Here is a 10,519-nt window from a genome sequence, read left to right on the forward strand (position 1 = left end):
ATCTCTATAGTTCAGAAAATAGATAGAAGGCGTGACTGTATTTAATCGTTTGAATTTGTGTGAATAAAGAAAAGAGAAGCATAGAAAAAGGATGCGAAACATTATCTGATCTAGCCCATTGTGTAAATAACCAATTACTTTTTCTATTTCTTGTTTTTGCATTATACATGTTTGACCCAGATCTTACGACATGGAAAAACCTTAAATCTACAGAAAAACATTTGAATACAAGAACGATGGAGCTAATGCAATTGGCTGAACATCCTGAAATGTATCTTGATCATCCTCTTCTTCAGGCTTTTCAATTATTAAAGTACAGTGAATGTGCTGATGAGGAGCAAAAAAATTTGAAATATGAAGATTTTACTGAACAAAAATTAACTTGCCCGGATTCATTTTCACCTCAGTTTTGTCAAATTCTTTTTTTTATTTTTTGATTCAACATTTTATTACTTCTAAGAAAATGGTCGAAACGATTTTCTGATTTGACAGCAAAATTCAATGCTTTGCCTCCATCACGAATACCATCAGATCTTTTGGATTGTTTACCTGCAGAAAAAGCTCATCAGCAATCTGCAAAAAAAGAGCTCGAGAATTTGTATTCAAATCGAATGGATGCTTGATTTTGTTAATCAGAATTACATTTTTGAACAAAAGATTACACTAAAACCGTTTTGATAGATTTAATCTACTGCTATTGAAAAAAAATTGATTGAAGATTCATTTAGCAATGAAGCTATGCTTCAATGACGAACGTGTTTTACAGTTGTGTAACCGAGTTGAGCAATTAACCTTTGTGCTCTATGTATTTCTTGCATGAAAATCATTTTTGAACGATAATTAACTGTTCTTGAAATGGAAATTGCATTTTTCTATCCAGTTATATTATTTCTGAAGATTTGAATGTAAAATCAACATTCTTGTCATTTTCATGAAAATTCATTTTTTGAAGAATTGTTAATGTATTTTGAACTATTAAGCTTTTAGTTATTTTTGAGTGTTTTCTTGCAAAATTTAATCCATAGAAATTTTGTCAACAAAAAAGTCATAATATTTCAATTTTGGATTTCGAACATTAATAAAATGGATTTCAAGAATACATATTAAAATTTTTGTATATTTTGAAGTTCTAAGTAACACTGATTTCTTTTTTGAATTTTGAAATGCTGAAAAAAATATCAATTGAAAATGAACATTTATTTTTTCACATTTCATCAAATGATTCACAAATAAATTAAAGAAAAAATTCTACAAATTCGTTTATATCATTGCTCAATTGTCAAATAATCTTCATTATTTATACAAATTTGAAGTGAAAATTGAATTACTGCAATTCCGTTAAATGTAACCATTATATTAAAGTTATTAAATGTCGTTAGGCGGAGGGACGATGGTCATACCTCCGCGCATATCTGCAGAGGATATGATATACTTATTATCCCCTGTAGAATCCGTAAGGGTAATAGCGTGCTTGGATGAAGCTGTTGAAAAGCTGGCTTTTTTAAATACTTTAACCCCTGATGTTCTTGCTCATCGAGATGAATTAGCGACATTAGTCGGAGATGAAATTACTACTTTAATAAATGAACAAAAATCACTTGAAAAAGAGTTTGCACTTTTCCTTATTTTGCACATAATGAAAAAACAAAAATTTTTTAAAGATTTGAATTGCTTGTACAGCAACAGCATGCAATGAAGCATACGTCAAATCCAACTGAAATGAAGAATATCAATCAGAAAATTGCTGAAGTTTCGTCAAAGCTTCAAGAAAAGACAATGGTCCTTTGCAGAAATCTTCGTGATTCTCCAAATATTTCTGAAAATATTTTGAAAATTCAAACTGAAAGGGTTGCGCTCCAATCTTTATTACAAAGAACAACAAGAGATTTGCAAGAGTTCATGTACATTACGTTGGGAAAAAGTGTTTTGGTTTGCATCAAGCTGATATTTAACACTTATTCTTATGATTATTTTAGGAGGACAAAGAAAAAAGTGACAAATTAGCTATGGCAGAAGAAAACGAAAAGAAAGCAGCAGCAGAAATAGCGGCTTTGCAAAACCAGCTGAAACTTATGAGAGAAAAATATGATCGAGTTGAAGCAATGCTTAATGAAAGTGTAACAAAGAAAAGAGAAGAATTAAAATTTCTACGAAGCACACGCCATGAAGTTCAAGTTGCGCTTCCAGAAACAGAATCAAAATTGGAATCATTGAAGCGTGTGATGGAACAAGAAGAAGAGGAATGGGAAGAGAAAAACGAAGAGCTTCAAAAGAAGTCTGAATTTATGTTTTTTTTTTCTGAATTATAAATCATTTTTGGTTTTTTTATTTAAAGAATTGAATTAGAGAAAACTATTCACGAAGAATTCTATGGATTCCTCCAAGCGAAAGATCAAGAAATGAAGAAGGTTTGCTTATTGAAAGAAGATATTGTGAATTAGCATTGCTTCAATAATATTTCATAAAATAATAATGTTTTTTTTAAAAATTCTTTTATCCGATAATCGTTCGCTTTTGTTTATTCTAACTTTGTGAAATATATGATTATTATTATTATTATTATTATTATTATTTCTTAACGACTTTCTTTTTCTGAAATTATTCATTTATTCTTTCCTGAATGCAGCTGATGACAAAATGGCTTCTGAAATCTGAGCGAGACACGGAAGAAATCACCTTCAAACTGAATTCAGTTTCGACCAAAATTAACGCGACTGAAAGTGTGCAATTGCTGTTATTTCACGATTTTAATGTTGAAATATATTTTTTCCCCTTTCTTTACTTCAAAAATAAATAAATTAATTAATTAATTAATAACATCTAAAATGATCAGAGGTTTTGGAAGAAGTACGCTCGTCAGAGTTGTTGAAGAGGATAGAAGAAGAAGAACGCGAAGAAGAGAAGAAGCGCGAGAAAGAAGCACACGAAATAGAAATGAAGAGGCAAGAAGCACGTAAGCAAGTTGCTGTGCTGGAAATACAACATTGGATGTGGGCAAAGAAGATAGCAGATAAGAAGAAGAAGAAGAAGAAGAAGGGTATGCTTTTCTATTTATTGAAATGTTTCAATTAATATTCAACATATATTTTTAGGAAAGAAGAAGAAGAAGTAACAATCATTTTTTGGAAGAATCTTTCTATTTTCTCGATCTTTTATCATGTTATTAACTTTTTCACTTCTGACAATTTTTGATATAATTATTTTTTTTTTTGAAAACTTTATTCATTTCTCTTAAAAATCTTATTTATGTGCTCAAAAGGCAAAGGGCTACTTTAAGGGTACCTAAAAAATTCTTAATAAGCTTAATGAAAAGGCTAATTGTTTCCAATTGAACTTTCATCAACACTCTTTGGCGTTGACTTTATGCTTTATATATCTTTTTTCTTTTTTAGGGTTTTCGTTCTCAAAAACAGCTGTCCCCTAATAGAAATAATTAAAATAAACTATCAACAAATCGTTTTTTTAACAATAAAAAGACATATCAAGGTTTTATAATTTGTTTATAGGGGCTATTTGCAATTGTTAGGGTTGAAAGAAACTCAATTAAAGAGTTTTTATGAAGTTTGAAAAAAGCCTCGTAAAACTTGAGATTTGAATAAAAAGCCATTCAATCATTTTCATTTTTGATCAATTGGTTATTATAAACCGAATATACTTATAATATCTCTACATTGCATTTTTTAGCTATTTATTCATGGATTTAACGAAAAAATCGGGTACCCTTAAAGTAGCATCTTGCCGCTCAAAATTTTATTTTTATCCAAATGATAATTACTATTGGCTTTTCATCAAAAACACAGTTTTTGAACTGAAAAACGAAAGATGTTCCATAATCACTTTCAGTTTTATTTGAAATACAATTTGCGAGATAGTTAGCATTCTGGCAAAGACAAAAATACTGTGTGATATTTATGAAGATTTAATATACATATAATTGCTATTGATATATAAAATATGTTCGCTATTACTCAAAAAATAATAATATTTTCATTTAAATGAACATCAGAGAAATAAAAGCTTTGCGATGGCAAAAATTCTTCCTCAACAGATGAAATGGCTTGAAAATAGTCAAATTGACGGGAAAGTTGCCAATGAAACTGCGCGTGATGGGGAACATCAGCTTTCATCAGATTTTGGCATAATCTTTCCTTCTTCTCAAACAGGAATAGAGCACAATCAACAATTGACTGATAGTATAGAAGCAAAGAGTAAATCAAATTATGAAACTGGGTTATCCAATCAACCTCAAAAATCACCAGGAAAAAAGAAAAAAAAAGTGAAAAAGAAAAAAAAGCAAATTTCTGCAACTTCAAACCAAAAAGAAAGTAGTATACCAGAGCTTTCTGGGCCTTCTATTTGTGAACCAACTCAGGTGAAGGATGAATTTCCTGATAATCGTTTTATTTCTCAAGAAGAAGCAGAACCTATTGAACAAAAAAAAGAGATTTTTAACAGCAGAAATTCACTTTCTCTTTATTCACCGAGTCAACAACAACCGCAGCCATTATTTTTAAGCCAATCAATAACGACGCCTCTCCATGAAAGCGCTGAGACTGCATCAACCCAATCGCAGTTAAGTTTTACACGTTCAACATTCCAAGAGTCACAAGATAGGTTATCATTTCTAACAGCCAAGCTCGGTAGCCAAAATGATCAGAAAAATTCTCGCTTTGCAAGAACAACACCATCAAATGAAAAGAATTATCGGCAGGACGCATCTCCGAGCCAGAAGCCAAAAGGCACATTTATTTCTCTATCTTCTTTATCAACTCCTCTCCCTGCTCATTCACCTTCCACGTTTCCGCAATCACCAAAAGAAGAATCCCCAAAACGTAAATTCCTTTCATTGCCGTTAACTTCGAAATTTGCACCAACCAAAGAAAAAGTTTCTTTTTTCCCATCTCTTTCAAGCGTCGCGAATTCTTCTTCTGCTTCAAATAAACCATCTCTTTTTTCTCCTCTTACTGTTTTTCCATCACCATCACCATCAACTTCTTCTTCTTCTTCTTCTTCTTCTTCTTCAGCTTTGTCACCATCATCATCAACAACAACGTCTTCTTCATCTTCTTCAGGTTCTCCTCATTCTCCTTCTCGCTCTTCTTCTGCCCCTCAAAAATTGAAGAAGCCGTTTTTGGCTTCTCTTTCGTTCCTCTCAAAATACAAACAAGAACCTCAACTTTCTAATTCATCGAATGACAGTGACGACTCTTCAAAATATGCTTCTTTTTCGTCTGATCCTAACAAAATGCAGAACAACAATATTTACTCTTCCTCATCTTCTTCTGCTTCTGCTTCTGCTTCAGTTTCAGCTGATTCTCCATCAGCAAGTTTGACATTTGGTTCTTCTATGCCTCTTTTTTCCTCACGAGCACTTTCAGCCACAAGAACTCCCGCCAAGTCTTCTGCCCAGCCTCTCTCTTCGTCTCCTTCTCAGCCAGCCAGAATGGCAGCAGCAGATTCGTCTTGTCTGCCAACTGCACTGTGGTCAGCAGAAGATGAGAGGCGTCTTCAATCGTCTCAGCTGAGCAGACGGCTGCTGATGAGGACGCGCGAGGCTGTGCTGAATGAGGAGGCGCAGTTGAGAGAGGAGGAAGAGGCACGGAGAGACGCACTGAACGAGGTAAAGAGGAAGGAAAACAAGCAAATGGAAGAAGTCAGAAAAGTCATAAGCGACTGGAATGAAGTGCGAGAGAAAGAAGAAGAAGAAAGAAGAGAGTGCGAAGAAGAAAAGGGGAAAGAAGAAGAAAGAGAAGAAAGAGAAGAAAGAGAAGAAAGAGAAGAAAGAGAAGAAAGAGAAGAAGAAGAAAGTTTCCAATCAAAGAGTACAACATTAGAAAACGAGGCTAAAGAAAAGAAAGAAGATGAGGGTGAAAAAAGAGATGGATTATTTGAGAAAGTTGAGAAAATTATTAAAAAAGCAGCTGAAGGAATAAATGAACAAAGCAATTATGAAAATGAAGGAATTTCAGAAAAAAAAGAAGAATCGAATGAAAATGAAGGAGATGAAGATGTTCTCGGTAGAGCCGATGAGAGCACGAAAGAAAGTGAGAAGTTTTCTGAAATCGACAATGAAGATTCAAAGAAGGAAGAAGAAAAAGAAGAAAACGAGCAAAACGATGTGACTCAAGTAAAAGATGCAGTTGATAGTGCAACAAGTGTGAAGGATTCTGAAAGTGAACAGAGCAACAAGACGAATGATGAAGAAAAGGAAGAAAATGAAGCAAAAACACCTGTGGAGTCGAAGAATGATGAATTGGACGAAGAATCAAATGAGAAAAAATCAGAGAAGGAAAATGAAGAATTGCAAGGCAAAGATGATGATTTAATAAAGGAAAATAATCAACAAGAAAAAAGAGGAGATGAAGAAGAGGAAAAAGCAAAAAAAGAAGAGAGTGAAAGCAAAGCAACGAAAATAGAGGCAGAAGTAAAAGAAAATGATGAGTTACAAGAAAGAAAAGAAGAAAAGAGTGAGGTTGTTGGCACTGAAGAACAAACAGATGCAAATGAAACGAATGAAAAATCAAAAGATGAAGAAACGATAAAAAGAGGTGATGAAAAGGAGGAAAGAAAAGTTGAAGAGGAAGAAGACGAAAAGAAAGACAAAGAAGATGAGACTTTAACAAAAGATGAAAATAAATCAGAAGAAAACAATTCCGAATCAAATTTGAATGCTGAAAGTGAGCAGGACAATTCTAACAGAAAAGAAACAGAACAGCAACAAGAGGAAGAGAAAAGAGAAAAAGAAGAGAAGAAGAGCGAAATTGAAGGTGCTTTGGAAGATGGGCAAACAGATTCGCAAAATGACAATTCAGAAGCAAAAGAGAAACAGAAAGATGATAACTCTAAAAAGGAAGAACATGAAAACTTACAGAATTTCGTTGAAGGCAGTGAAAATGAACAATCAAATGAAGAAAAAGCTGAAAAAGAGCAAGAAGTTAAAGTTTCTCCAGCGACGAGTAATTCTTCTCTTCAAAATGAAACACTTCAACCAAAAGAAGAAGAAGCTCCAACAGAAAGCAATAAAACAGACAGAGAAATTGAGAATATCCAACAAGAACAGAACCAAAGAGAAGATATCAACCAACAAACCGAAGAGACAAATAAAGAGAATGAAGCAAATGAACAGAAAGAGGAAGCAGCCAGTCAAAAGCAAACAGGCTTCTTTCTGATTAACTCAGACAAACCTTTTTCTGTTCCTTCGCAGCAGAAAAAAGCATATGCCTCTTCAGTCAAAAGTCAGAGTTATACTCCACACGAACAGGAGAAGAAAATGACAGGCGAAAAAATGAATGAAGATGAAAAAGAAGAAGAATCAAACGCGAGGCGAAATAGTTTGAAAGAACCGAGTGATTGTTCAAGGGAGTTTATGAAAAACGAAACAGATAGACAGAAAATGGATGATTTCAATAGAAGAACATCATTTTCGGAGAACAAAGAAAAGAAACATGAAAAGGAAGCACAGCTGAACGAATCAAAAACAAGCAAGTATTTCTCATCTTTTCCATCATTATCTTCTGCTTCTGCATCTGCATCTGCTTCATCATCAACTTCAGCTTCAGCTTCTGCTTCTGCTTCATCATCTGCATCTGCCTCTGCTTCATCTTCACAAGCATCGAATTCTTCGTTCTTCCCTTCTCTCTCCAGTTCAATGCGACCTTCATCGAGATCATCTTCATTCTCAAGTGTCTATCCGAATAAATCTGAAAATATGGATAGCTCTTATTCATCAGTTAAATCTCCTATTGATGCTTCAACATCGTTTTCAAACAACTTCAATGCAAATCCACAGGCTGAGACGCAAAATGCTCGAAGCGCAAAAATTCAACAAAGAAAAAAGAAACGTTTTGAAGAAGTTGCATCAAACAACAATGAAAATACCTCGCCATTTATATTCAAAGCCAACAGCACTCCAAATTCTGCTTCTGTGTTTTCTGCCTCTACTTTGCCTGTCAACACACCCCGCAGCACTTTCACAGGCAAAACAGGCAGACAATTTGAGAGTGCCAATGTGAAGTCTCGCAACATTCAACCAGCTGCAACAGTGCCATTCCAAACACAAGCCAACAACACATCCAATCTCTCCTCTTTGTCTTCACTGTCTGCTCACCAAGCACTGCTTTCTCTTTCTCTTCATGCCTCTCATCACACTCCCCAAGTTGCTAAGGCTGCGCCTCTTTCTTCGCATTCCATTCGAACACTGTTTGTGTTTGATTCGCCGTCTGGTGCTGAGCAAGAACTTCCACAAAAGACACAAACAAACAGAATTGTTGTCTCAAATACAAATCAGTTTTACTCTGCTCATTCGCCCGTTTTTTCTTCATATTCTTCGATTGAAGGGCCGACGCTGCAAGATTTTGTTGATGAGGCCAAAAGAGAAGAAATGAGAGTCAAAATGAATGCAGGCACACTCATCAAGAAGATGAAAAAGAACAAGCAAATGCAGAACGGAAGAATTGTTGAGGAAGAAAAGGGAAGGGTTTGGTTTGATGCAAAGAACAAGACCAACGACGGATCTGAGGACGAGAGTGAAAACGATGATAATTCTGATTCATGTGAAGACTTGGAAGAAGAAAACGAATATTTTGATGAGTTTATCCAGGCCAATGAAATGGAAGCTTCAGATGAAAAAACGCAGTCAATTTTTGACAGTTCGGACGATGCATCAGAATCAGAAGTGACAAAATATGTGGTTCATCTGCTGATGAAAAAGGTGCATAAAATAAGGGCAGACGGAAGCGGATGGGAATACGATGGAAACAGAATGGCTTTGGATGAAGAGTTGGAGGAAGAAGAAAACAAAGAAAGAGAAAGAGAAAGAGAAAAAGAAAGCGAAGGAAACAAGGGATTGATTGAACAGGAAAATGCGTCTTCAACAGAAAGTGAAGAAATTACAAGTGAGACGAACAATGGACAGGAAAGAGATCAGATACAAATTGGAGAAAACGATGAAATTCCTCAGGAAAGCAATGAAAACACAGCTGAACAAGTTCAAAGTGAAGCGATGAGCGGAGACACGAATGAGGCAAATGAGAGTGAGACTCAACAAGAAATTGAGAGGAGTGGAGAAGAAGCGAGTGATGAAGAAGCAGCACATCCGATGGACAGCACAGAGCAGCCAGACAATTCTGAGCAGCAGACACACAACGAGGGAACAGAAAACACTGATGAGAATAACAACAGCAGCTCAGCTTCCGAACAAGCAGCAGAAGGAACAGCCACTGTGTCAGAGGATGTGATGGAGAGCAGCGCAGAAAGAGAAGAAGCAAATAACAGTCAGGAAGCAAAAGCAGAAAGACAGCAAAAGGCGCTGGATGTCATCATGAAGCCAACAAAATTCATTAAGCGCTGCACAAACGGAAAGGACATGGAGAGGTGGGTGATGGTTTTGAACATCGGGAAAGAGGAGAAAGCGTCTTCTTCAAATGCTTCTTCTGCTTCCTCTTCGTCTTTGAAAGCTCCTCAGACAGAAACGCCCAAACATTCAACAGCCTCTTCTGCAAAAGCTGTTTCGTCTGATTTGGATGAATCTTCATATGACTTTGTGAGCACAGATGAGATTCCTCCTGACGATGAAGACGAAGAAGAGGAGGAGGAAGAAAAAGAAAAAGAGAAAGAGAAAGAGAAAGAGAAAGAGAGAAAAGATGAACCAGACAAAGAAGGAAATGATCAACCAGATACATCGTCCTCTTCCTCTTCCTCTTCGTCTTCATCATCATCATTACCGTCTTCTGAATCTTCCTCATCTTCTTCCTCATCTTCTTCACCTTCGCCAATCATTTCACCTTCCACCACTTCACCCACATCTGCACACACACTGAATTCCACTTCTTCCTTGCCGTCTTCCTCTTCGTCTCAGCAAAGTTTGATTCGTCTTTCATCACTTGCTTTCTTTTGGCTGTCATCTTTTCCGTCAAAACTTCCAACGAAGCCGCCTTCAAAGCATCTCCTTCTGTCTGCGCTGAACGATGTGTGCAAGGGGAGACAGACTGAAATCTTCAAAAAGAAGAAAACAGCTGTCAGATCAAAATATGAGGCGCAGCTGAATGAATGGAAGAAAAAAGGCTCAAAGGGTGATCCACCAAAAGTTAGCAGCGAATTAAGAGAAGAAGAAGAAAATTCATTTTCACTTCTTTTTGATCAGAGATCGGTCGATTTGGTTGCTGAGTCAAAAGCAATGGCGGATGAATGGGCAAATGCGCTGTCATTGCTTATTCAAAAGGAAATCGCACAGTCACAGATACTCCAAAGTGCTGAATAAATTTTGGATGAATAAACTAAAGAGAAAATGAATTGTTTTTATTTATTTTTGATTCTTTTTGTTTGCGTTTATTCTATTTATGGAAATATTAACGGTGTTTTATTTATCAATTTAATTTTTTGAAGAAAAATAAATTTAATTTTGGGAATTACAATGGATCTCTAGGGCTTTTTCTCCATAAAATGACTGAGTCACAGATAAGTGTTCCATTGGTCCAAATTGATATATTATCTTTTATCTGCTGTCGATGTGTCGCTTTGG

The 10,519-nt window shown here is 35.5% G+C and overlaps 3 protein-coding genes across 3 annotated transcripts; all 3 read left to right on the forward strand.

The window, feature by feature from the left end:
- Window positions 1–167: 167 nt before the first annotated feature.
- Window positions 168–1,187, forward strand: MONOS_1398 (uncharacterized protein; the record flags this gene model as incomplete). The annotated part of the gene is made up of 2 exons (XM_067866737.1): window positions 168–406; window positions 461–1,187. The coding sequence occupies 2 exons, from the start codon at window positions 168–170 to the stop codon at window positions 621–623; spliced, it is 402 nt and encodes a 133-aa protein (XP_067726718.1). The 3' UTR covers window positions 624–1,187.
- A 163-nt stretch (window positions 1,188–1,350) lies between these two features.
- On the forward strand, window positions 1,351–3,433 carry MONOS_1399 (uncharacterized protein). The gene is made up of 7 exons (XM_067866748.1): window positions 1,351–1,608; window positions 1,662–1,929; window positions 1,977–2,275; window positions 2,336–2,408; window positions 2,627–2,720; window positions 2,834–3,037; window positions 3,093–3,433. Exons 1-7 carry the CDS (start codon window positions 1,370–1,372, stop codon window positions 3,110–3,112), a joined length of 1,197 nt encoding a protein of 398 aa, XP_067726719.1. The 5' UTR covers window positions 1,351–1,369; the 3' UTR covers window positions 3,113–3,433.
- Window positions 3,434–4,904: 1,471 nt separating this feature from the next.
- MONOS_1400 (uncharacterized protein) lies at window positions 4,905–10,362 on the forward strand. The gene has a single exon (XM_067866761.1). The coding sequence runs from the start codon at window positions 5,246–5,248 to the stop codon at window positions 10,256–10,258; it is 5,013 nt and encodes a 1,670-aa protein (XP_067726720.1). The 5' UTR covers window positions 4,905–5,245; the 3' UTR covers window positions 10,259–10,362.
- The last annotated feature ends 157 nt before the right edge of the window (window positions 10,363–10,519 follow it).

Source organism: Monocercomonoides exilis (assembly GCF_001643675.1).
Source record: "Monocercomonoides exilis strain PA203 chromosome Unknown scaffold25-1336746, whole genome shotgun sequence".
In the NCBI taxonomy this organism is placed as follows: Eukaryota; Preaxostyla; order Oxymonadida; family Polymastigidae; genus Monocercomonoides; species Monocercomonoides exilis.

Bases quoted from the DNA above. Each gene is read 5' to 3' on its own strand.
- MONOS_1399 (XM_067866748.1), top strand. From the start codon at position 1,370: ATGTCGTTAGGCGGAGGGACGATGGTCATACCTCCGCGCATATCTGCA. The intron at 2,409-2,626 runs GTTTGCTTATTG...TCCTGAATGCAG, and splicing joins AAGATCAAGAAATGAAGAAG to CTGATGACAAAATGGCTTCT. The intron at 3,038-3,092 runs GTATGCTTTTCT...ATATATTTTTAG, and splicing joins GAAGAAGAAGAAGAAGAAGG to GAAAGAAGAAGAAGAAGTAA.
- MONOS_1400 (XM_067866761.1), top strand. From the start codon at position 5,246: ATGCAGAACAACAATATTTACTCTTCCTCATCTTCTTCTGCTTCTGCT.